General features: G+C 36.0%; 1 protein-coding gene and 1 pseudogene across 4 annotated transcripts in view; one reads left to right on the top strand and one right to left on the bottom strand.

Moving 5' to 3' along the window:
• URI1 (URI1 prefoldin like chaperone) overlaps positions 1–27,888 on the bottom strand; it is a 73,432-nt gene that overhangs the window by 14,842 nt on the left and 30,702 nt on the right. For 2 of the 4 annotated variants that reach the window (XM_001085459.5, XM_015123483.3), the window contains 2 exons: positions 16,800–16,878; positions 15,686–15,821 (listed from right to left, as the gene is read on the bottom strand). In XM_001085459.5, the coding sequence (XP_001085459.4) occupies positions 15,686–15,821; positions 16,800–16,878 (215 nt within the window). Of the gene's footprint in view, positions 1–15,685; positions 15,822–16,799; positions 16,879–21,400; positions 21,596–27,536; positions 27,593–27,888 lie in introns of those variants that run through there. The other 2 variants (XM_077978051.1, XM_028839928.2) reach the window with 2 other exon arrangements.
• On the top strand, positions 9,661–10,213 carry LOC700971 (peptidyl-prolyl cis-trans isomerase FKBP2 pseudogene; annotated as a pseudogene).

The following is a 27,888-nucleotide window of genomic DNA, read 5'->3' as shown; positions in this document are numbered from 1 at the left end:
TGATTTAAAAGATTATTTAGAAGAAATCACTTCAAAAATTACAACAAAGACAAACAATAGGCAACAAGAAAAGGAAATTTTCAAATTAGTAATATAAATTTCCCAGGGCTGTAGGACTTAAGCCTCCACTCAAAAAAAGTCCACTAAGCACTAGCAAACAAATTTTAAAGGATCCATAGCATGGCATCAAGGTGTACCACTGTAGTATTCTAGATCATGGGGAATAAAGACCAAAAAGGAATCTCAAAGCTCTAAAAACAAAAAAACAAGTTATATACAAAGAAAAAGAAAGTAGCATCAAGATTTTCAATAGCAACACTTAAAGACAGAAGGTAATAGAATAATGTATCCAAAATTCTGAGGGCAACAACTACTTAAGACCTAGAATTCTAAATCGTCTAGTTAACAATAACAAGCAGGAGTATAAGGAATATAAGAGTTATTCAGGTACATAAAAATTCAAAGAAGTACCTCTGAGCACTTTCCCAAAAGTTATTGAAAGCAATATTCCAACAAAGTAAATAGAACCTGAAAAAAGGGCGCTTTGGGAAACAGAAAACAGGAAATAAATAAAAGGCAAAAACAGGGTAAAAAGATACCAGGAAAACAGCTCTCCTTTGATCAGGATAGAAGCCAGTCCAAATTGAAGCAAGACAATGAAAGACTCCAGCAGTAAATTTCTAACAACCAAAAAAGTGTCTGACTGAATTAATGATAGATACATAGAAAGCTATGCAACAAAAAAAGCAGTTAAATTCAATTAAAAGCCAGTACAAGAACAAAATGGAATTACATAATATCTAAGCATGAATACTGATACAACAAAAATTGTGATACAATAATAGTAAAAAGATTAGAGAAGCAGAGACAGGGAAGACATGTAAAAATGCTAAATGGTCCTCTTAAATTGTAGACAGCTAGTTAATAATACATAAAATTGAGAAAACAAGTAAACAAAAATAGGATATGCCAACCACTGGAAAATATGAATAAAAACAGCAAAGTAAAAACAGTCAAAAACGGAAAGTAATTACATCTAAGGAATGGGAACTGTGAGTCAAAAGGGATAAGCGAATGCTGCTCTTTTTTTAAATAATGTCTTAAGATGGTTTGTGGTTGTTTAAAGCTATATACATCTATCATAAACTAAAATCATAAATTTGTATTTTGAAATGCCTTATTGGAGACACTCAAGAGCACACACATTGCTTGATAAGGTATGAATCCACAAATCCAAGAAGCTCAATGAAATCCAAGTAGGATAAACCCAGACCCACACCAAGACACACTATAATCAAACTCTTGAACAACAACAAAGAAAGAATCCTGAAAGCATCAAGAAAAAAACAACTCATCACAAACAAGGAATCTTCAATAAGATTATCAGATTTCTCAGCAGAAACCCTGGAGCACAGAAGGCTATGGGATGAAATATGTTTAAAGTGCTGAGAGGGAAACAAAATACTGCAGCCAAGAATTCTATGTTTAGCAAAACAACACTCTTTTAAAAATGAGGGAAATTTAAGACATTCCCAGATAAACAAGAGTTGAAGGCATTCCTTACCACTGCAATACAAGAAATACTAAAGGAAGCTCTTCGGGTAGAAATGAAAAGACAGTAACTCAAAGCGATATGAAAACACAGATCTCTGATAAAGGTAAACACATAGGAAAAAATCAGTATTATTGTCATTTTGGTTTGTAACTCCACTTTTTTCTACATGATAAAGAAAAATGAATACAATCACTGTACATCTATACTAATGGAAACACAATGTACAAAGATGTAATTTGTGACATAAATAACATAAAGTGAAGGAGCTGAACAGGAATAAAGCCTTTGTACGTGATTGAAGTTAAGCTGGTATAAATTCAAAATACATTTTATAACCTTAGGATATGTTATGTAATCACCATGGTAACCACAAAGAAAATACCTATAAAATATTTTAAAAAGAAGTGAAAAGGAGATCAAAACCATTCACCATAAAAAAAAAAAAAGGAAGGCAGTAATATAGAAATGAGTCAAAAAAAGCTATAAAACATGCAGAAAATAACAAAATAGCAAAACTAAGTCCTTCCCTCATCAGTAATAACTACACATGTGAACAGATTAAACTTCCCCAATCAGAAAGCATAAATTGGCAGAATCAATTGCTTTAAAAAAAGGATCCAACTATATACTGTCTATAAGAGACTCACTTGTAGATCCTAAGGGCACGAATAGGTTGAAAGTGAAGGAACAAAAAAGATGTTCCATACGAATAGTAACCAAAAAAAGAAATAGGCCGGGCGCGGTGGCTCAAGCCTGTAATCCCAGCACTTTGGGAGGCCGAGGCGGGTGGATCACGAGGTCAGGAGATCGAGACTATCCTGGCTAACATGGTGAAACCCCATCTCTACTAAAAATACAAAAAACTAGCCGGGCGTGGTGGCGGGCGCCTGTAGTCTCAGCTACTTGGGAGGCTGAGGCGGGAGAATGGCGTGAACCCGGGAGGCGGAGCTTGCAGTGAGCCGAGATCACGCCACTGCACTCCAGCCTGGGAGACACAGCGAGACTCCGTCTCAAAAAAAAAAAAAAAAAAAAAAAAAAAAAAGAAATAAGGTAGCTATAGTAGTATCAGACAAAATAGACTTTAAGTTAAAAAAAGTCACGAGAGACAAAGGATATTTCACACTGATAAAAGGTTCAATCTATCAAGAAGATACAATTATAAATGCATACATACCTAACAGAGCTCAAACGTATAAAGCAAAAATGTACAGAACTGAAGGGAGAAATCATTTCACCATAATAGCTGGAGACATGAATATCCCCTTTTCAGTAAAGGATAGAACAGCCAGAAGGAAATAAAGAACATGAACACTACTAAAGACCAATTAGACCTAACAGACATATATAGAAACCTCCACCCAACAACAGGAAGAACACACACTTTCTAAGGGAAACATGGAACATTCACCAGGATAGGTCATATGAGAGGCCACAAAATAAGTCTCAAAAAATTTAACAGGATTGAAATCATATAAAGTAAATTTTCTAATTGGAATGTTCAATAACATTAAAAATCATTAATAGAAGGAAAACTGGAAAAAGTCATAAATATACGAAAATTTTACAAAACAATCTGTCAATGGGTCAAAGAAGAAATCATAGGCGTAATTTAAAAATACGCTGGGCACAGTGGCTCCCAGCACGTTAGGAGGCCGAGGCAGGCAGACTGCTTGAGGCCAGGAATTCAAGACTATTCCTGGACAACATGGTGAAACCCCGACTCTACTAAAATTACAAAAATTAGCCAGGCGTGGTTGACCACACCTGTGGTCCCAATTACTCGGGAGGCTGAGGCAGAAGAATCCCTTGAACCCGGGAGATGGAGGTTACAGTGAGCCGATATTGCACCATTGCACTCCAGCCAGGGCAACAGTGTGAGACTCTGTCTCAAAAGAAAAAAAAAGAAAATACCCTGAGACCACCAAAAAAAAAACTCAACGAACATTTATGGGATGCAGCAAAGCAATACTAAGAAAGATATTTATAGCTGTAAATACCTGCATCAAAAAAAAAAAAAAGGAAATAATTCAAATCAGTAACTTAACTGTACACTTTAAGAAACTGAAAAAAAAAAAAAAAAAAAAAGAGTAAACTGAACCCAAAGCTTACAGAGGAAAGGAATAACAAAGATTAGAGGATAATAAACAAAACATAATTTTTTAAAAATGGAGAAAAAGTAACGTAATCAAAAGTTGGTTTTTTAAAAGATCAACAAAATTGACAAATCTTTACCTAGACTGTCTAAGAAAAAAAGAGAGAAGATTCAAATCACTAAAATCACAAACAAAAGTGGAACAATAAAAACTAATATTACAAAAATTAATGGGATTATACAGAAATAGTACAAACAACTGAATGCCAACAAGTTTGGTAACTTAGATAAACTAGACAAATTCCTAGAAAAACACAAACTACCAAAACTGAAATCTGAATAGACTTGTAACAAGTAGTATATTGAATCAGTAATCAAAAACCTCCCAACAAAGAAAGGCCCAAGAATCTCGAGATGGTTTCACAGAGGAATTCTACCAAACATTCAAAGAATTAACACCAATCTTCTCAAACTCTTCTAAAAAATGAAAAGGGAGGGAACACATTCTGTGAGGCCAGCCAGATAAAAATAAGAAAACTACAGGCTAATTTCTCTTACGCATATACATATAAAAATCCTCAACAAAATGCTGGCAAACTAAATACAGTAGCATATCAAAAGAATTACACATCATGACCAAGAATGATCTCCCCCATGCCCTGGAATGCAAGGATGGGTTCAATATATAAAAATCAATGTAATATACTACATGAGCAGAATGAAGAGGAAAAAACATGGTAATCTCGATTGAATTCAAAAAAGCCTTTGATAAAATGCACACCCTTTCATGATATAAAAAAAAACCCTCAATAAACTAGAAATAGAAGGGAACTTCCAAAACATAATAAAGGCCATATATGAAAACCCCACACTGACATCACACTATATGATGAAAGATTGCGAGTCTCTCTCCTAAGATTGGGAATAAGACAAGGAAGCTCACTACCAACATGTCTATTCATCACCATACTAGAAGTTCTAGCTAGAGCAATTAAGCAAGAAAAACAAATAAAAAGCCTCCAAATTGGAAAGAAAGAAGTCTAGTTCTCTCTACTACCAACATATGATACAATCTTATATGCAATATGTAGAAAAACCTAAAGAATCAAAAATAACAAAAACAAAAAAAAACCCACCCTGGTAAAGCTAATAAAAAAAATCTGGCAAAGTTGCAGGATGCAAAATCAACACACAAAAATCAGTTGCATTTCTATGCACTAACAATGAGCAATCTAAAAAGGAAATACAAGCAATCCATTTCAACTAGAACCAAAAGGACTAAACTCTTTAATTTAACCAAGAAGGTGCAAGACTTGTACACTAAAAACTACAAGTGTTGCTGAAACAAGACACAAATAAATAGATATCCTATGTTCATGGAGTGAATATATTTAATAATTAGGATGTCAATACTACCCATGGCAACCTAAAGACTCAGTGCAACTCCTAGTAAAATCCAGTAGTTTTTTTTGCAAAAACAGAAAAGCCCGTTCTAAACTTCACATGGAGTCTCAAGGGTCCCCCATAACCAAAACAATCTTGAAAAAAAAAAAAAAAACTAAGTTGGAAGTCTTATCTTTCTGTTTTCAAAACTTACTACAAAGCTACCCTAATCAAAATAATGTGGTAGCAACATAAATACAGACATACGGACCAAAAAATAGAATACAAAGCTTAGACATAAGACCTCATAAATATATGACCAAATGATTTTTAACAAGAGTGTAAAAACCATTCAAAAAGGTAAGGACCATGTTAGCCGGGATGGTCTCAATCTCCTGACCTCATGATCCGCCTGTCTTGGCCTCCCAAAGTGCTGGGATTACAGGCGTGAGCCACCGCACCTGGCCAGGACAGTCTTTTCAACAAATTGTGTTGAGAAAACTGGAAACACATGCAAAATAATAAAGTTGGACCCTTACCTTACAAGCGTATATAAAATATAACTCAAAATGGATACAGCAACCTAAATGAAGATCTAAATGAAGAGATAAATCTAGGAAACTTAAAAAAAAAAAAAACAGAGGGAAGCTGCTTCATGACATTTGCCAACAATTTTTTGGATATGACATGAAAGGCATAGGCAAAAACAAAACAACACTAACTGGATAATGAAAATTTAAAAATTTTGTGCATCAAAGGACATTATCAAGAAAGTAAAAGGGCACTCTACCTGGCAGCTACTTTTTTTTTTTTTAAAGTAAGACAAAAAAATAAAAATAAAAGAAAGTAAAAGGGCAACCCACAGACCAGGAAAAAATACTGATAAGGGACTAATATCCAGAATACATAAAGAACTACAACTCAACAAGAAAAACAAACAACTGCAATAAAAAATGGGCAAAGGACTTAAATAGACATTTCTCCAAAGATGATATACATGTGGCCAATAAACACATGAAATGATGCCCAACATAATTAATCACTGAAGAAATACAAACCAAAACCCTGATGATGTATCACTTCAAATCCACTTCAAACTATATTCCTTGGTGGTATGCCACTTTAAAATATATTTATTTTATATATTAAAAATACAGTAACAAGTGTTGACAAGAATGTGGGAAAACCAGATTCCTTGTATTTTGGTGGTGAGAATATAAAATGGTACAGCTGCTGTGAAAGACAGAATGGAGGTTCCTTAAAAAACACAATATTGGGCCGGGCGCAGTGGCTCACAGCTGTAATCCCAGCACTTTGGGAGACTGAGGCAGATGGATCACCTGAGGTCAGGAGTTCAAGACCAGCTTGGCCAACATGGTGAAACCCTGTCTCTACTAATAATACAAAAATTAGCTGGGCATAGTGGCACACACCTGTAGTCCCAGCTACTCGGGAGGCTGAGGCAGGAAGGCTCTTGAACCTGGGAGGCGGAGGCTGCAGTGAGCCAAGACTGCACCACTGCACCCCCAGCCTGGGCAACAGAGTGAGACCCTGTCTCAAAAAAATAAAAAAAATAGACATATATATATATATATATATATATAAAACATTTCCATATGATCCAGCAATTCCACTTTCAGATATATACCCCAAATAATTTAAAGCAGGGAACTAAATATTTATATACCTATATTCATAGCAGCATTATTTATAATAGCGAACAGAATAATTCACATTATTCACAAAATAAAATATTGTTCATCCTTAAAAAGAAAATTCTGATATGTGCTACAACAGAGACAAACCTAGAAAACATTAAGTGAAATAATCCAGACACGAAGGGACAAATGCTGCAGGATTCCACTTATGTAAGGTATCTAGAATAGCCAAATTCATACAGAAAGTAGAATAGTGGTTACCAGGGGATGGGGAGGAGAAAGGAAGGAAAAAATGGGGTGTTATCACTTAACTGGTACAGTTTTAGCTTAAGAAAATGAAAAATATCTGGAGATGGATGGTGGTTATTGCTGACCAACTATGTGAACGAGGGGAAGGGAAGGGAGGGGAGGGGAGGAAAAGGAAGAAAAGACAGTTAAGTTAGTGGTGCCAGGGGGCCTACAATAAGGTTATCGGTTCCAAAAAAAACTTTGCAAACACAATGGGTTGGCAAAGGTGTAGTCAGTCAGTCTGTTAAGGCCAGTACTGTCAAAGTTAAAAATCTAACTCACTTCATGCCAGCAATTCAATCCTAGTCATTCATCCTACAGATATACACAAGTACAAAATGATACATACACATACTCACACACACACACACACACACACACACAGAGGTTATTCACTGCAGCATTGCTTTCAATAGCAAAAAAAAGGAAGATGATCTAAAGGCCTATGAGTAAAGGACTGGCTAAATAAACTATGGTACAATATAATACTATACAGCCATGAAAAGAATAAGACAGCAAGCTGCCAAAACAAAAAGCAAAGAAAAAAAAGTGTGACTACAATTTGAGTGGATGTGTACAGGGTGGGGTGGGAATGCCTAAGTCTATAGCTGTAAACGCACAGAATATCCCTGGAATAATGAGTAAGATATTGATAACAGCGATGCCTCCAGAGAGGTAAACTGGATGTTAAAGAACAAGAAAAGGAAGCATAGTTATTTTTTAATAAATATCCTTTAGATTTTATATCATGTCCATATATAACCTACCAAAAAAATAATTTTTAAAAAAGCCCATCTTGTGAATGACCTGATGCACCTCATATACAATTTTTCTTCTCCTATCACTTAAAAAAGAAAAGAAAAAAAAAAGCTGTATTCAGTGCTAACAATGTCTTATCACCCACTTTCTTCTGAAATCTGCCTAAAAATGTATTCCTAAGTCAAGATTTTTTTAGAATGCTCTGTGAGATAACAGACATTACAAGTTAAAAGTTTCTCAAAATCAAGTAAGTTTGGGAACCACAATATTAAACAAAACTAAAGGGATATTTTTCATTACAGGGCTTCTAAGTAATGTGCCTATGTGCATTGGACTCTCTGGTAGAGGGAAAAGCAGTGTGCAGTGATCTACGAACTTACTTGATTATGTTAACAACACTGCCTCTAGGTCACCACTCATCCAATGCTTCCCCTCAACCTTCACATCCAATCAGTTGCCAAGTCCTATCAGGCTCAGAAATTCTCCCTGCATCTGATCTCTTCTCTAAGCCCACAGCCATTACCCTGGTTCATGATCTTATCCCTTCATGTCCACCCTTCCATTTAGTAAAAATAACTTTGTCGTAAAAATGAAGACTAAGTATGCATTTTTTAAGACAAAAGTAAAAATAAGATAAATGTGTCAGATACAACTCTGAACAAAAGATACATGGTAAAATAATTCTCCCAGTATTCAAAAGTAGATTACAGAGACATGCAGAAACAAAATTACCAAAAACATATCTATACTGTAGAAATCTCTGATTAAATCCTGGTCTTTTCACTTAGTCTCACTGAAGATGTACTCTTTTCTAAAAAAAAAAAAAAAAATTGCTCTCTAACCTAAACAAGAACTCACAAGTATTTAGAGTAAAACTTTTAAGTTCATGTGAAATACATTAATCCCTAATTTGTAACACTAAAAATATTTTAAGAAGTTCCTATTTCAGCAAAAACAGAGTAATAAGATACTAAAAATATTAAATAATCTAAAAGAGGACAAGAAAGGGGAACAAGAGGAACAAAAACGGTGGGAGAATGCCAAACCTAAATCCAAACATATTACACATTAAATGTAAATGGTCTAAATACATCAATTAAAAGACTGAAATTATCAGAATGAATTAAAAAGGAAAGGTCCATGCTGTCTATAAGAAACTCACTTTAGGCAGGGTGCAGTGGCTCACGCCTGTAATCCTAACACTTTGGGAGGCCAAGGTAGGCAGATCACTTGAGGTCAAGGGTTCGAGATCAGCCTGGCCAACGTGGTGAAACCCCATCTCTACAAAAAATACAAAAATTAGCTAGGCGTGGTGGCACTCGCCTGTAATCCCAGCTACTCAGGAGGCTGAGGTGGGAGAATCACTTGAACTTGGGAGGTGGAGGTTGCAGCGAGTCAATATCATGCCACTGCACTCCAGCCGGGGCAACAGAGCAAGACTCCGCCTCAAAAAAACAAAAAAAAAAAGAAACCCACTTTAAATATGATATAGTTAGCATAAAAGTAAAAGAGATGGAAAAATATACACCATGCAAATAGTAAACAAAGAAAGCTCAATGTATCAAATCCAGTAATATATGAAAGCAATAACACACCATGACCAAATGCGGTTCATCCAGGGAAGAAAAATCAATCAATATAATCCACCACATTAACAGATACAGAAGAAAAACTACAAGATCGTATCAATACATGCAGAAAATACATTTGACAAAATTCAACATCTTTTCATTTAAAAAATCCGCAAATTAGAAGCAGGCAGAAAGTTCCCTAAACTAATAGGGAGTATTAATTTTTTTAAAAAACCTACTGCTAACACCACATTTAACAGTAAAATACCAAATGTTTCCCCCAGAAGATCGGTTTCAAGACCAAGATGCCTACCTACTCTTACCACTCCTATTCAATATTATACTGCAGGGACGCAGCGAGGAGAGACATGAGGCTGAGCTGGGTCCGGGTCCTGACAGTACTGTCCATCTGCCTGAGCGCCGTGGCCACGGCCACGGGGGCCAAGGGCAAAAGGAAGCTGTAGATCGGGGTCAAGAAGCGGGTGGACCACTGTCCCATCAAATCGCATAAAGGGGATGTCCTGCACATGTACTACACGGGGAAGCTGGAAGATGGGACAGAGTTTGACAGCAGCCTGCCCCAGAACCAGCCCTTTGTCTTCTCCCTTGGCATAGGCCAGGTCATCAAGGGCTGGGACCAGGGGCTGCCAGGGATGTGTGAGGGGGGAAAAGCGCAAGCTGGTGATCCCATCCGAGCTGGGGTATGGAGAGCGGGGAGCTCCCCCAAAGATTCCAGGCGGTGCAACCCTGGTGTTCGAGGTGGAGCTGCTCAAAATCGAGCGACGATCTGAGCTATAGCCAGACTGGGGAGGGGTAGGGGGAGAGGCCCCCATCAAGGACCAGACTGTTCCAAAAAAAAAAACTTAAAAGCCCAAAACAACAACAAAAAATATTATACTGCAAGTCCTAGCCAAGGAAATAAGGCAAGAAAAAGAAATAAAGTGTACACACATTGGAAAGGAATAAAAAAATAGGAGCTGTTTACAAAAGGCATGATTGTCTACATAGAAAATCCCATGGAATCTACCCCAAAAAAGTTCAGAGAACTAACTAATATGGTCAGCACGAATGGAGGATCCAATGTTAATTCTTTTTTAAAAAGAGTTATTTCTACATACTAGAACACTTGAAAAACAAAATTTTTAAATGCCATCATTTACAACAGCTTCACAATAGGTGAAACAAATATAAACCTAACAAAACACATATGATCTATGTGCTCAAAAACTACAAAACTGATGAAAGAAGTCCTAAATACAGAGATACACTGTATTTACACGCTGGAAGTACTTACACACTGGAAGATTTAATAATTAAGAGATCAATTCTCCCCAAATTAATGTGTTGATTTAGCACAATTCCAATCAAAATCCCACCAGGACTTTTTGTAAACATAAACGAGTGGTTTCTAAAATGTGTATGGAAAGCCAAAGGAGGTAGAACAGCCAAAACAATTTGGAAAGAATAAATTAGAACACCTGTACTACCAACTTTAAGGAACACATTTATAATGCTACCGTAATCAAAACAGATTGGCATCAGCAAAGAGACAGAAACATAGATAAAAAAACAGAATAGATGGTCCAAAAACACAACTATACAAAATGGCTCATTCATTTGTTTTTTAACAATTTAAGTAAGCTATAATTCACATGCCATACAATTCACCCATTTAAAATGTACAATTCGATGGTTTTCGTATATTCACAGGGTTGCACAATCATCACCAAAATCTGCGTTTTTATATTTTCATTGCCCCTAAAAATCTCTATACTCTTTAGCAGTCACTCTCTATTCTCTCCCATAGCTTCCTGGCCCTAAGCAGCCACTACTCTCCTTTGTTTTATAAATTTGCCTATTCTGAATATTTCATGTAAATGGAATCATACAATATGTGGTCTTTTGTGACTCCTTTAATTTATTCTAATGTTTTCAAGGTACATGTCTTTTTATTGCCAAACAACATTCCACTGTATGGATGTATGACACTTACCCCTTCATTAGTTGACAGACATTTGGGTTGTTACCATGTTTCGGCTATTAAAAACAGTGCTGCTCTTAACATTCATGTACAAGTATTTGTGGACATGTTTTTATTTCACTTGGGTAGAATACTATCTAGGTGTGGAACTGCTAGATCACAGTAAAACACAATGTTTAACTTGCTGAAAAATTCCAAACTGTTCTCCAAAGTGGTTTCCCACCAGGAATGAATGAGGGTTCCAATTTTTTCACATCCTCAGCAACAAGTGTTACTGTCTTTTTTATTATAACCATCCTAGTGGGGTATCTAAGATGGTCTTGTTGCCAATTCATTTTTGACAAAGGTGCCAAGTCATTTCAATGGAGAAAGAACAATATTTTCAACATAGTATTGGAGCAACTGGACATCCATATGCAAGAAAAATGAACCATGACCTAAACCCCACACTTCGAACAAAAATTAACTTAAAATCAATCAGATCTAACTGTAAAATGTCAAAGCATAAAACTTTTAGAAGAAAACATAGGAGAAAATCTTCAAGAACTAAGGTTAGGTAAAGCATTCTTAGATATGACACTACACATATGATCCATTAAAAAAAGCTAAAAGCTGGCCGGGCGCGGTGGCTCAAGCCTGTAATCCCAGCACTTTGGGAGGCCGAGATGGGCGGATCACGAGGTCAGGAGATCGAGACCATCCTGGCTAACACAGTGAAACCCCGTCTCTACTAAAAAATACAAAAACTAGCCGGGCAAGGTGGCGGGCGCCTGTAGTCCCAGCTGCTAGGGAGGCTGAGGCAGGAGAATGGCGTAAACCCAGGAGGCGGAGCTTGCAGTGAGCTGAGATCCGGCCACTGCACTCCAGCCTGGGCGACAGAACGAAACTCTGTCTCAAAAAAGAAAGAAAAAAAAAAAAAAAAAAAAAGCTAAAAGCTGAACTTCATAATTAAAAACTTTTGCTCTGGAATGACACTGTTAAGAGAATGAAAAGACAAGATGCAAAGTGGGAGAAAATATTTGCAAATCACCTATTTAACAAAGAACTTAAATCCAGAATATATTTAAAAAAAAAAAAAAAAACCTCTCAAAACAACAGTAAAATATACAACGCAGCAGGGTATGGTGGCTCACGCCTGTAATCCCAGCACTTTGGGAGGCCAAGGTGGGTGGATCACGAGGCGGGAGGATCACGAAGTCAGGAGTTCAAGCCAGCCTGATCAACATGGTGAAACCCCATCTCTACTAAAAATACAAAACTTAGCCGGGCATGGTGGCACACGGCAGGAGAATCGCTTGAACCTGGGAGGCGGAGGTTGCAGTGAGCCAAGATCATGCCACTGCACTCCAGCCTAGGCGACAGAGCGAGACTCCAATTTAAAAAAATAAAATGAAATAAAATAACAAGAAAATATACAACCCAGGCCAGGTGCGGTGGCACACGCATGTAATCCCAGCACTCTGGGAGGCTGAGGCAGGTGGATCACCTGAGGTCAGAAGTTCAAGACCAGCTTGACCAACATGGTGAAACCCCATCTCTACTAAAAATACAAAAAAATAGCCGGGCATGGTGGCGCACACCTGTAATCCCAGCTACTCAGGAGGCTGAGGCAGGAGAATTGCTTGAACCTGGGAGACAGAGTGCAGTGAGCCGAGATCACCCCATTGCACTCCAGCCTGGGCAACAGAGTGAGACTCCATCTCAAAAAAGATAAAAAAGCATATATAACCCAATTTTTAAAAATGGGCAAAAGAGTTCAACAGGTAAAAGAGGACACAAAGATAAAATAAGTGCATGAATCAATGCTCAACATCATTAGGCAACAACAAATTAAAACCACTATACACCTATTCAAATGGCTACACTTTTTAAACTGAGAATATCAAGGGCTGGTAAAGACGCAAAGCTACCACTCACACACTGCTGAAAGAGATGTAAATCATACAGTCACTTTGGAAAACAGCTTGGTAGTCTCTTAAAAACTGAACATACACTTATCATATGATCTAACAATCTCACTTGTAGGTATTTACCAACAGCAATAAAAATGTATGTTCGCACAAAAACCTGTACACAAAGGCTTACAGCAGCTCTGTTCCTCACTGCCAACAAATGGAAGCACCCAAATGTCCCTCAAAAGGTGAATGGAAAAACTGTTGTACGTGCATTTAATGGATATGCATGTAATGGAACACTCCTCAGCAATAAAAAACATGACTTTTAATATACAGAACCACCTGGATGAGGCGTTACAGCAAGTGAAGAAGCTAGTCTCAAAAGACACAGACCTGAGGTCTCAACCCTTAGAGGCAGCGATAGGGTGTGACCACCAAGGGGCGGTGTGAAGGAGGTTTTGATAGGAGCTGAGTCCTGAGAGCAGTATCTTTGTATCCTATTCTGTGTCCTGACTGTGGTGCTGGTTAAACAAATCATGACACGTGTTGTAACTCAGACCTTCTCCAATTACCCCAGTCAACCATGATGTAGAAGACTATGTGTTTAACTGGTTGTATTTCCTCTGCCGTAAGAAAAATAAAGTACCTTTTCTTAATAAATGTTAAGTACAACAATATACCTAAGTATTTCCTTCAGTTATTATAAATATAAAACCATGTGAATAAAACAGCTTTACAGAATTTTTTTTTTTTTTTTTTTTTGAGACAGAATTTCGCTTTTGTTACCCAGGCTGGAGTGCAGTGGCACAATCTCAGCTCACTGCAACCTCCATCTCCCAGGTTCAAGTGATCCTCCCAGCTCAGCCTCCCAAGTAGCTGGGACTACAGGCACACACCACCACGCCTGGCTAATTTTTGTAGAGACAGAGTTTCACCACGTTGGTTGGGCTGGTCTCGAACTCCTGACCTCAGGTGATCCACCTGCCTCGGCCTCCCAAAGTGCTGGGATTACAGGCATGAGCCACTGTGCCCAGCCCAGAATTTACTGTAACAGGAAATATGTACTTTGAAAATTATTTTAGATAAATATTGATCCCAAAAGTCACCTATGTTTGGTCACTTTCCAAAACCGTATTTAACTACTAGAAAGTGTTTTAACAAAACATGTTTCTCTACTCTAGAGCTCTATTCTATTGTAAAAGTATTCCCATTAATATTTTAAGTTATAACTAATTATGATTTTTTTCACTGAAATATGAAAATCAACGTGAACAAACTTCAACAGGCTATGGATTCATTTCATAACATCAGAGCTACTTCAGTATATAAAGAGAGGCTTCGTCTTCAGTAAGGTCCTTAAGAAAAAAGTATGCCCATTCTCTTTCGCTAATATACATGACAAAAATAATGCAGCAAAGCCAAAAGATTTATAATTGCCAGAAATTACATACAGGCCTAACAATAAGATTCTGATTAGTGTCACAAAAGATCAAAATATATATCAATTATAAACTTATAGGAGTTGATTTGCAATTACAGTCTCCAAATATAGTTCCCAGAATTTCACTGAGTAAATGAGTTCTCTAGTACTCACTCATGTATAAGTGAAATCAAGTTCAGCTTTAGAAAACTCAGCTGTTTTCTGTCTAGTATGACCTTATTTATACAAAAGGATCTTCCCAACATTCATTTTCAAATACACATTTAACTGAAAGGTTAAAAAGCAGGTAGGGTGGATATTATACTGTCCGTCTAAATACGTATTCCAGAAATAACAACAGATTAGAAACTGAACCTAATTTTAAAATATAACTAAGCTAGAACCCAAGCTATCTCATCCAACTGCAAAATGTGTAGTGTGTGCTGTGTGTGTGTATGTAGGCTTCTATACACCTACAGATAATAGCACAGATAAACAAAACTCAAGAGCTGCCTTAATAAAGTGATGCAGAGAAATCAAACAACTGAAAAAGGATAAGGGTGCTGTTTTAGGTAGCAACTTTTCACACCTGGTCTCCTCTATCAAATGAAAATATGTTTTTTTCCCAAGCCAAAAAGCATTTTAAAGAATTGTCTTCTTACGTAAACAGGTATTTCTCTTAGTTCACTAAGGAGAAAACACATTATTTCTGTGTACTGAAGTATTAAGTGCAAAAATAAGTCTGTAATAGCAACTAAAAAAAAAAACAATTATAAAGTATAAAATGACTCCAATTTTTATGTCTTCCCAACTTCTAACTACAAAAATCACATAATGACTTTGAAACTTTGTAACTTCAGAAAACATGCCAACGTAGGTGACATTTCCAATCCAGATGCTCCATTCTCTAACTCATTCTCAAATGTTGGTACTACTCAAACTACCTACAATTCAACAGAATCACAAATAGCCTGGATTCATAAATCATGGAAGGTAGTTTTGGTAAGAAACAGTCCTTCAGCTTGGCAATCTGTGAATGGATACATACACAACAAAGAAACATCATTTAAAATGGGTACCTACGTTCTTTCCGGTGCTCAACTAAACCTACAGCCTGCTTTGCTGAGCACTTTGCAAACCAGTTGTCCCCCAGTAAAACAGTGACTTCATTAGTATGGACAAGTTTTCCTGGCATGAAGGCAAAAGGGCCAAATGGTACCTATTGTTTAAAAAAAAGAAAAAAGGGAAAAAACGTAAAACACTGAAAAATACATTTTATAAAACACTTTGCATTAAAAGCCTTACATTAACACTGAATTTTTTTATTTATACATTGGTAAAAATAAAATGCCAGCTTCACAGAAATTTAACATTATATTAAAATTTTACTTGGAAAATCAACAGAAAATTGCTTTATGTTCATAAATCAATGTTAAAACAGGAAAATAAATCCACACCATATTTACATACAGCTCTTAAAGAAAGTAGTACGTCTCGGCATGTTTATACTTTTCATTCACTTGCAAATCTAAATGAAAGCAACCAGTAGTGAAACACTGTCAATGCAAAATACTTTTGATAAAGAAAACTAAAAATTATTTTCAATAAAACAGCCATTTTTGCAAAGCAGGAATTAGTAAACAAACAGCTTTAATGGATCTACCTAGCTATATATACAAAATACTTGAACTAGTATAAAAGAACAAAGTCTTCATAAGAAAGAATATTCATGCAATGAAAGGTTCTAACCCAGGGCTCATGAACAGATCACTATGTCAATGTGAAGATCATTAAAACAAAAATTAGCAGCACGTTTTTATATAAAAATCAATGTCCTAAGGTTTAATTCTGTGAATTACAAAACATTATGGCCTATTCCTGCTCTGGCTAACAAGAAATGACTAAGTGCCATATTTCTATCATAATTACATTTTTTATATAGTAAGTTTCCATTCGAAATATGTCCAATTTTGTGCTAATATTTATGTCATTTATGTCACCATATATATTCTGGAAAAAAAAGGTAAATACCAGCGATCACTACAATTACTGTATTCTTATAAAGTAAAACAAAACAAACCTTCCTTGCTACGTAGTTACCTCATACACAGCCATCAGCTTGACATTCTGTGAACGAACACAGTTAATACGTTTACAAGAAACAACTATTACTTTAAAAGAAACACACCAAACATACCATTATATTATAAGACAATTTATCAGGCAAGGTGCTGAGTCTTTCTCGAAGGGCATTATAGTCATTATCTACTTTCTTCCTGTTGACAAAAAAAACACCAAATATACAAATTATTAATGATATTTCTTTTCCTTTTTTTTTCTTTTTTTTTAATTGTTTTTTTGAGACAGAGTGTTGCTCTGTCGCCCAGGCTAAAGTGCAGTGGCGTGATCTCGGCTCACTGCACCCTCCGCCTCCCAGGTTCAAGCAATTCTCCTGCCTCAGCCTCCTGAGTAGCTGGGATTACAGGTGTGCGCCACCATGCACAGCTAGTTTTTGTATTTTCAGTAGAGACGGGGTTTCACCATGTTGGTCAGGCTGGTCTTGAACTCCTGACCTCATGATCCGCCCACCTCAGCCTCCCAAAGTGCTGGGGTTACAGGCGTGAGCCACGGCACCAGCCTCACTCAAAAGCTTTATTAAAGCTGTTCTTTTGATCAGGTGTGGTGGCTCACGCCTGTAACCCCAGCACTTTGGGAGGCCCAGTAGGCCAGGTATCATAAAACAAGCTAATCAAAAACCTAATTTTAGCAAATTAAAGATTAATGTGGTTTTTAGTTTTAAAATCCTGTTTTTATAAAGTTTAGCAATGGCATTATTCTACCATACATTTATTGAAGAATTAAGACTCTTCAGGGACTTCGGCATTTAGAAGCAGAATACTCAAATTTTGAGAATTACTGTTTTTTAAGATACAAGACTCTGGACTAAATAAAATGCGAAAATTAAGGGAGACAGTAAAAGAAGGCCTGATGTTTGGAGAGAAGAAAGGACTCAAGATGAAGACAGAAGAAATTATTTATTTTAAGACAGTCTCTCTCTGTTGCCCAGGCTGGAGTGCAGTGGCACAATCTCAGCTCACTGCAACCTCCACCTCCTGGGTTCAAGTAATTACCCTGCCTTGGCCTCCCTAGTAACTGAGACTACAGGCACATGCCACCAAGCCCAGCTACTTTTTGTATTTTCCATAGAGATTAGGTTTCTTCGCCATGTTGGCCAGGCTGGTCTCGAACTCCTGGCTTCAAGCGATCCCCCCTGCCGCAGCCTCCCAAAGGTGCTGGGATTACAGGCGTGAGCCAACACACCCGGCCGAAAGAAGAGATTTAATAAAGCTTTTGAGTGAATAGATACTGGCTGTGAAGTTGAAATCATGAACATGAAATTTGATCAGATGCTTTAGTCCTCATCAGAAAACTTTAGACTGAAAAATGTGTCATCAGCTCTTCAATTATTCATAATAATGTGATTAAGGTAAGAGAGAATCAACTGGGGGTAGAAGAAATTAAGTAGAGATAACACAAAAGGCATTTCAATGTGGCTTAGGAGTCTGTTTCTTGCTATATCAAACAGAGCTACCAAGTAAGTAATTTCAAACAACCAAAAGGTGTAAGTAACTCTGTAGTGGCAGAGATGATCGTTATTTCCATGCTCTGGGCCTTACTCAGCTCTTAAAACCTGCTGGAAATGAACAGCCCTTCTTTTTGAGTAATACCAGGCAGCAGCCTATGCCAAGATGCCCGTTTTCAAACTTTCGCTGGAGATTGGGTTTCCTGCTAAAATACAGGCTGCAAGCAAAACTACAGCGCTGAATTTTTTTGAAGCAGAAGGATGTTGTCAGTTTTTAAAAATAACAGAAACAAAACTCACCAACTCAGCAAGCAATTTAAAAGAACATGTAGACATTGTCAAACTGAAATCAGGATAAACTGCAATGTAGGTAACAACTCTCCAGATAATATAAATGACTGCGCTATACACATCACAGAATTGGTTTCAGCTTACTGCTTAGTTCCCTGAAGCAACAGTAGCATAATTAATAAAAAAATTATCTCAGCCTTAAGATCTTAAGAAATTTCACATATATATTATTTGACATATCCTATAATAAATGTCACTTATCAATATTTTTCTCTTACAGAAGACAAAGTAGAAGGAAGATGGAAAAACCACATAGCAAAAAGCCAGATCTCCTCTATCAAGATGAGGTAAGCAATGAGTTTGACCTAGCTAGGTCTTCTGACCTGCATTCCTTCACGAAAGCTTTCTTGTTTTCTAGTGCGCAACTGCTTTTTATAAACTTTCCCCAAAAAAATCCTTTTCTATAAATAAATATAAAACATGTTTTATTCTTTTGTTTAAGGCAAAAATCCTCCTCCTGGAAAATTTTTATATGGAAAAAATGGCAAACAACTTCATGCACAAGGCTATGCACCAGAAAGAAGATGGCTTTGAAGTCAGACCAGAGAGTGAATCCCAAGCTCTACATGCAATTCACACAAATTCACCTTAGTCTTTGTATCGTCAAATGGCAAAACTGGACTAATACTTATCTCACAGGTTCAACAGAATTAAATATAAAAGGTCTAACACACTGCCCAGCGTGGAACATCTACTATGTTGGTTCCAAAACTCAAAACTCATTTTTTTCCATGAAGCATCAAAAACACCAATTCCAAAACTTTCAAGAAAGACTATTACCCACAAGATTTCACCAACCAACTTGATACAAATAGCGTAACTTGCTGAAAGACAGTACAGCTGAACGTAACCATTCAGGGGCTCTGGAAACAGGACTGGTGTGAGCAGTCAACGGGAGAATGTCTCCATAGGACTGACTAGCATAGTGCCTAGACAGTCAACACTCACTATTAATAACACAACACTAACAGCTTATTTACGTTTCAGATAAGTAATTCTGCAAATGCTCAAGGACTATATACACCAGCCTAGATATCTAAATGTTTCTATGAATATTAAGAAGCTACTATTAAAGTTATCATTCAATAGGCCTTATTTTGGTAACAATGCGTAGGAGAAAAAAAAGAAAAAAAACTTCCTCACAAAACATCTCTTTTGTACATTAAAAGAACAGTAGGTTCAACAACAGGTAATACCAGAGATCAATGTCAGTATTTCAAGTCAAACATATTCAGTTTTCAATTTATTAATAATTCTCTCTAGCACAAAAATGTGGACATACTGGAGAGCAGTTTAAGATTAGAGTTGCTATTTATAAATTTTGAATAGTTTTCTAAAAATATAAAGTAGATCACTTAAAATGCAGCCCATGCAGAAATCCTTTATGAAGGGAGGCCAGGAGGAGTCAAGCAGTGTCTCTGGAAGAAACTACAGCTTGAGGAACAACCCTCTCTCTCTAAAGGCTACATTCGTGGAAATGTTGGGGACCAAACGCTTAGTCAAACAGCGATCTCCAAATAGTCTCTCTATTATTTCAGGCTTAAATAATCCTGTTAAAGATCACAAAGCCTAGGCAACAGAAAATACGAAAGTTATGCTAAGAACTAATGCATTACTGAGGTAAGTCTAGGGTCTTTATTCATAACAAAATTTGATCAGTTTTTTTTTTCTATTTTAATAATTAGAAACAAGTAATTAATTTTTGGACACAGGAGTCATATTACAGTAACCAAAAATGGTAATTGCTTAAAATAATTTTCTTCACAGGAAAACAAAACCCAGATAGAGTTAAGAAACACCTCTCCAGCCTACTTAAAATAGCTAGACCTGCTTCTTTGGCTTCAACATAATGGATCCTTATAGATTAGGTTCCACCTTCAACTCTTAATTTTAAATTTTTTTCCAATATCCTCATGCAACATTCCTTATAGAAAACAAGAACTAAAGCATAGGTATAAGGCATCTAAGAAACTTTAACCACCTTCTTCTGAATCTTGCTAATCATGTGTAATACGCCTTTTGAGAGTACCTTTTGTTTCAAGGAAATTTAAAAAAAAAAAAAAAAGGGCAGTAGGGATGAAGACCATTAACACAACCACAAGTTAGCCTTACCCTCAAAGGATTAAGATCAAGACAGACCCCATGGGAAACAGCTCATTTTCATAAAATTGTAGAAAGTAAGAGAGAAATCAAGTTAAATGAGGTATATGCTCAAGTATTAAGGGGTGAAATACACAGATGTCCACAACTTACTTTGAAATTCATCAGAAAAAAATGGATTAACGGATTAGGGTACAGACAGACAGGTGATCAAGATGCACTCTCGTATGTTTGAAATTTGTCATAATAGAATTTTTTAAAGGGACGAGGCAATACGAAAGGGATCAACATTTTTAATCCTCTTAAAAGTGACTGACAAAAATAACACTCTATGAAAAAAAAAAGTCTACATCCTTTGAGGCCAGGGATAAAGACTCCAACCTTTAAATAATCAAAAAGGGAGATAAAACTTACATCAGGTTGAAACAATAAGACTTTGCTAATTTTACTTTAAAGTAGGAAGTTAAAATAGACAGCAAATACTAACATTGAACCAGTTTATTTTTAGAAAAAGAAAAAAAACTTCTATCATTCCCTTTTCCTTTAACTAACATCCTAAACAGACAAGCAGAAAATACTGTGAGATGCCTAAAAGGGGAAAAAAGGAAAAAAATTATATATAAGTATTAACATCTGAGTTAATCTGGGACAGAGTTACATTTTTATTTTTTAATTTAGGAAATGATAAAACCCAAAGATTCTGGAATATATACAAGTAAATATATAACCTTCTTTAGAAATAATTTTTAGTCTATTATACCCACCCTACAACTTCCCATTAAGCATCCAAAAAAGCTTTGTTTCAACTGAATCCACCATTTATTGAGCAGCTCCTCTACAACAAGCCTATGGCATATGCTGCAGGGATCATCACTCACACATAGCATGCCTTTCTGATTGTTTTGCAATGCATCTTTGTCAAAGATCCACTAGCTTGAAGGATGCCTGGCTTTTCACCTCTAAAATCAAGAAAAGAGAGGATATTAAGTTTGGGCATTGATTCTATAGAGGTAAAGAGATGTCCTCCAGTTACTAAAGCAAGAAATAATGATTTTTTTTCAAAGTATCCTTTTAAACAATCTAAACAAATTGATAAAGTTACATTTTATTAAAAAATTATTGAAAAAGGGATCTATATTGTTATGCTTTGTGCAATTTGGTGGGAAAAGGAACACTCCTCATGGAAAATTTAAATGTACCTGAATTAAATCAATAGCATTAGACTTTTTTTCTAAATGGTCATGGCAAAATACTTAGTAATTTCAGTTGATGTAAGTAACTGAAATGTACCACAAAATTCAGGCAGAATGGTGGTATATTCCTTTTTTATAACTCTATTATACCAAGGAATTTATGTCATCAGAAGATGCTGATGAAATAATCTATGTTCTTTATATCTTATGAGTCCACCAGAAAACTTTACTATTAGACACAGATACCAAGATTAACCCACATATAAAAACGTAATTTTTCAAGTCAATGAAACAAAATTATCTTTTTCAAGTCAATGAAACAAAACTATCTAAAGAGAGATGCAGCTAACATTCTACTAGATTTCTTCAATTTAACTTTTCAACAATGAGAAAACAGAGTACAATGGATAACATAGTAAGCCTGGACAGAAAAATCTGTTCTACTGTTCTCTCTACAACAACCATACACATGTGTTTGAAGATTTGTCAGTTACCATAAGTGCCTGTGTCTTCATTTATTACTAATCTTTTGCTCTAAGAAAATGAGAGATGAATTCAAAGTAAAATATCTTAAAAATTAAGTAAAAACACATTCATCTAAGTTTGAAAGAAATATCCTAAAATGCCTGATTTTTACTGATGAGTTTATAGGTAATTTTTGTTCTTTTTATTTTCCAAATTTTCTATAACTAATATAAGTTCCTATTACAAATCAAAGGGAGGGATCTTTTAGAAAAGGTGTGATGAGTTTGTAGCTGACTTAAGCTTTGAAAGTTTGTGCAAATTTCTGATTAAATCTTACCATAATTCATAGGTTTTGCTACTTTACACTTTCTATATTTTCTTTCTAAAGCATATTTTAGAAAAAAGTAATTTTGTGGGTTTTCTTAATTACAGTAGCAATTTAAAAACTCTTTTAGGTCACTGATCCCTATGAGAAACTAGAAAAACTCTAGACTCTTCCCTGAGAGAAAGGACTCACATTTTACATATAGTTTCAGCAGAGGCCCAATCATACATCCCACCGGGTTAAAGTTTCTCAAGAGGTTTTACAACAGTGAAAACTGGCAATCCTGGTTTTGATCCTACCAAATACTTAAAAATTCTCAAAATTACCAATTGACTTAAAAGCAAAACATGAAAACCCTCACCAATTTGGTCATGAGTTCAATATGAATTAGTAAAAAGTAAATTATAGGCATGCCTCAATTTTTACAGCCTGTATTTCTCCCGAGTCTTACACCGATACCCACTCCAATCTATCTTTGGTATAGTGGAATCTGGACTTATATTTCTCAAAATAAGAACAAGCACTCAGGATTATCACCGAGTGATGTGCCTCTCAGACAAGCACTGTGGTTGTTGAAATATTTACATCTTCATCCTCAAACAGGACTCTGTGCTTAAAGAGTTTTACTGGATGTTACTCTTCATTAAAAAAAAGGAAAATGAAACCAAGTAAAAGTACAAAGAAGTACAGTTTTCAAACCTCATACAGCGGAGACAAAGATAAAAAATTATGAGGCACGCCCAAAGCAGTAAGCCCTAAGCCCTTTGCCTCAGTCAGATACTCCCTGGACTTAAGCTGGTCATGGGAAACTGAACCAAATCATAATGACACTGGAAACACATCATCATCAAAGACTACTCTAGGTGATGGGTTGTGATTAGGGCTTTTTTAAAATAATAGTTTAAAACTCTTCAGGGGAATCTTTCAACTCTCCTATAACATGTAAGTTTTCCTTTCATTTTCAGAAGTGCGTTAAATATCAAACTAGTTAGTTGCTTCCAAAAACATGACATAAAAGCTTGAGGACTCCTATAAGTAATAAATTCTAATCACAAGTTAAAAATCATTTAACTCTTTAAAAAGAGAAAGAAAAGAAAAAAGCATTTACAGTTTGACCTTAGTCACATAAATACACATACAGAATTAAGAAGCTAGAGGGAATAAAAGGGAATGTTTTAAAAACAGGGAGAGAATTCATTTCTCTTTACAATTATGAGTAAATTTATCTTTATTCCTTTCTTATTTCAACCTTTCCATAACTAAGCATGCATTCATTTTATATTCAGAATAAAAATTTAAAAACCTAATTCAAATTAAAAAAAAAATTCTTTAAACATTCAACTTTAATCTTTTTTTTTTTGCCTCTTAATTTCTTTGAAACATTACACACAAGAGTTCCAAACTTACTTAATCAGTAGCCTATGTACTAACTCACACCATTTTTTTAAACTGTGCAGAAACTTAAAGAATGACAAAAAGATTTGACATATATGATTCTTCCCTCTTATCCCTAAGACTTTCATAAACAACTGCAGAAACTCCAACAACAAAAACATGTAAAACTTCCAGAAAGTTTGCAAGTTGCTCTCTGCTCCACTCAAGAGGAGGAAAAAAAAGGGAAAAAACAAAAAACAAACAAAAAAAAAACATAAAGAAAAAGCCCCAACAGAAGGCCCTCTACAGAACAGTGACTGAAAACTTTGTAGTCAGTAAAATACAGACTCTGAAAAACAGTTTACAAATCTACCTAACACTGTAGAACAAAGTCATCAGCTTTTACAAGTTTTAAAGGTATGCAGATCAATATTTCAAATATTATACATAATAAAATAAATGTTATATAGCCATGTGAAGGCAACTCAAGAAAACAGTTTCAGGTATATTAAATATACTGTAAACCATGGCATTGTTACAATGAAATCAGTGCTTCTGTGCACAAGGAAAGCCTCAAAAACATGAGACATATAGACAACTATACAATGTGTGCATAAAACAGGTATCTCCATCCCGATTGACTGATAGGAAAGAATAACTCCAACAGAAAAAAAAAGAGAGAAAATCAAATCTTCACCTGAGATTTTTACCTATACAGGTATGCTTTCTTGGTTATTTCCTACTATATGCTTTGACTATAAATTCTAATAGAAACTAGTTACTCTTTTCCTCTGAACAATTTTTCTTGTCCAGTTTCCTGTGAAAGATAAAAAATTTCAAGTATTTGCTTTAGACTCTCTCGAAACTCACATGCCGAAGTGTTTTGGAACTTTTATGTCTAAATTTAAAGTATTCTTTCCAAAATTAAACACCTGAACAAAGTATCTTCTTCTATATTTAAGTCTGCTTCATGTAATTTCAAAGATACCTTTACCAAAAATCCTTTTAAGATAAAGGAAGCAAGGCAATAAATTTTTTACAACTCACATGCATACGATTTACAATTGTAAGTAATGCCTAACATAAAGATGATCTGCCAGGCATCATATGTACTATTTCATTTCATTCTCACCAGTCAACATAAAGGACAGAGACTTCCTTTTTGTGTGTGCAGGACTTATTCAGTAAAGTCACTGCAGTGCATTAAAAATGACCATTAATTCTTTTTCACGCCTCCTCTCAACGGGTGGGTGTTATCTTCCCACCTTGTGAATCTGGCTGGCTTTGTGAGTTCCTTTGACCAACGTAGCTTTGCAGCTTCCATTCTTGCTGCTCTGAGATGCCCACAGAAAGTAAGCTGGATAAAAGAGCACATGGAGGCAAAGGCTCAACTAACCACCAGACTTGAAGGTGAGCCATTCTGGACAATACAGCTGACCGGCCACCAACCGGCTGCAACCAAAGCAGTGAGTCCAGACAAGACAAGCAGAAGAACCACACAGGCAAGGCCAGCTTAATACGCACACCCACTGAATCATGTGCAAGCAAATGGTGGTTGTTTCAAGCCTCTAAGTTCTGGAGTAATTTTACTAAGGAGCAATAAAATAACAGATATATGATCTTAGCAAGGATATATTTTGAGTTACAGAGTTGTACTCTGGGTGATGTAGCAATTATTTATTAAAAAAACAATAGTTCCAGGTCTCATTTAGTAATCCTAAAAGTTAAACGTTTGACACACAGTGAAATCTATGGAATGAGGTAAAGAGGAACAGTTAGTTAATGATATAGGGTAAATATAATATTAAATGAACAGGTACAATCTGATTTCATTTTTGTCCAAAAGGATGGGAGCCATATATAAACATGTAGGTGAATACACACACACAACACACACACATACATACACAAAACACTTATGTTATGCAAACCATTTCTGAAAAGATTTATGAGAAATTGGTTAAAAAAAAAAAAAAAAAAAAAAAAAAAAAAAAAAAGCTTGCTTCCAGAAAATAGAACTGAGGGGTCGGGTGCGGTGGCTCACGTCTGTAATCCCAGCACTTTAGGAGGCCGAGGCGGGTGCACCACCTGAGCTCAGGAGTTCAAGACCAGCGTGGGCAACACGGTGAAACCCCCGTCTCTACTAAAATACTAAAAAAATTAGCCGGGCATGGTGGCGTGCACCTATAATCTCAGCTACTTGGGAGGCTGAGGCAGGAGAATAGCTTGAACCTGGGAGGCAGAGGTTGCAGTGAGTCGAAACTATGCCATTGCACTCCAGCCTGGATGACAGAGTGAGACTCCATCTCAAAAAAAATAAAAAGAAAACAGAACTGAGAATTAGGGAGGAACCTATACATCATTTACATCCTTTCATACCTCCTAAATTTTGAAACATGTAAATGTATTGCCTAATTAAAAATTTTTTATTTAAATCCTAAAAAGTTAATATCTACTCTTTCTCAACACTTAAAGACATATGCTGAAATATTTCCAGATAGAATATGACTTAGATTCATTTCAAAATTGGAGGTGGGATAGTCAAAATGGTTTTTATTAAAATGTCAAAAAATAACAGATGTTGGCAGGAATGCAGAGAAAAGGGAATGCTTTTACATTGTTGGTGGGAATGTGCAGCCACTGTGGACAGCAGTTTGGAGATTTCTCAAAGAACTAAACTGAACAACCATTCAACCCAGCAATCCCATTACAGAATATAGACCACCTTAAAAAAAACCATTCAGCCAAAAAGATACATGCACCTGTATGTTCACTACCGCACTGTTCACAATAGCAAAGACATGGAAGTCCCCATCAACAGTGAGCTGGATAATAAAAATGTGATACATATATACTATGGACTACTACATACCCATAAAAAAGAAATATTTGCAGTAACATGGATGTAGCAGGAGGCCACTATCCTAAGCAAACTAATGCAGAAACAGAAAACCAAATACTGTATATTCTCACTTATAAGTGGGAGCTAACCACTGGGGACAGATGGACATAAAGATGGGAACAATAAACACTGGGGAATACAGGAGTGGTGAGGAAGGGCAGGGGCAATGGCTGAATAACTGCCTACTGGGTACCATGCTCACTATCTGGGTCATGGGTTCAATTGTACCTCAAACCTCAGCATCATGCAATGCACCTTTGCAACAAACCTCTACACATACCTCCCAAATCTAAAACAAAAGTTTAAAAAAAAATTGGAGGTAGGAGTAGATGGCAAGATAAGATGTTGCAATGAAACAGTTTAGAGAGAATCATGAGTTGATGATTATCAAAGCTGACTGATGAGTACATGAGGATTCACTATACTACCTATCACCTCTTATTTGAAATTCTTCCTAACAAAAAGTGATTTAAAAATATTAATGTAAAGCTATAACAATAAATCACAGAAACCCAACTCTCCATCATGACAAAAAATAGAATGAACACTAAATATTCACGAATATTTACAAAGCACTGGCTTTTTATTTGTCTGACAATTAAAATTTTCAAAAGAGGTAATGAGTTCCTATTAATACTTACTGAGTGCCGGGCAGGGTGTTCTATAGACATGATCTCATTTGATCTTCACTACAACCCTGTGAGTTAAGTAGTATCATCATCACTTTACAAGAAAAAACTGAGACTCTTAGCATAATTGTTCAAGGTCAAAACGCTAGCAAATGACAGGATTCAAATACAGGTCTGTGACTCCAAATGCCATGCTCTTTAAGGAAGAATTAAAAAGAAAATTACAAATAATCCACAAACAAAATAATCAGCCACTAGTGGACCAAACACTGGGAAGTATCCTCATACTTTAATGAGATGACAGTGTGTGGATTTCAAAATACCTTATTTCCTGAGTTAGGTAAAAGGGATTATAAAGAAAAAA

Source organism: Macaca mulatta, chromosome 19, assembly GCF_049350105.2.
Source record: "Macaca mulatta isolate MMU2019108-1 chromosome 19, T2T-MMU8v2.0, whole genome shotgun sequence".
NCBI lineage: Eukaryota > Metazoa > Chordata > Mammalia > Primates > Cercopithecidae > Macaca > Macaca mulatta.
Note: the sequence above shows the minus strand (reverse complement) of the source record. Positions and strands in the feature narration are given on the sequence as shown.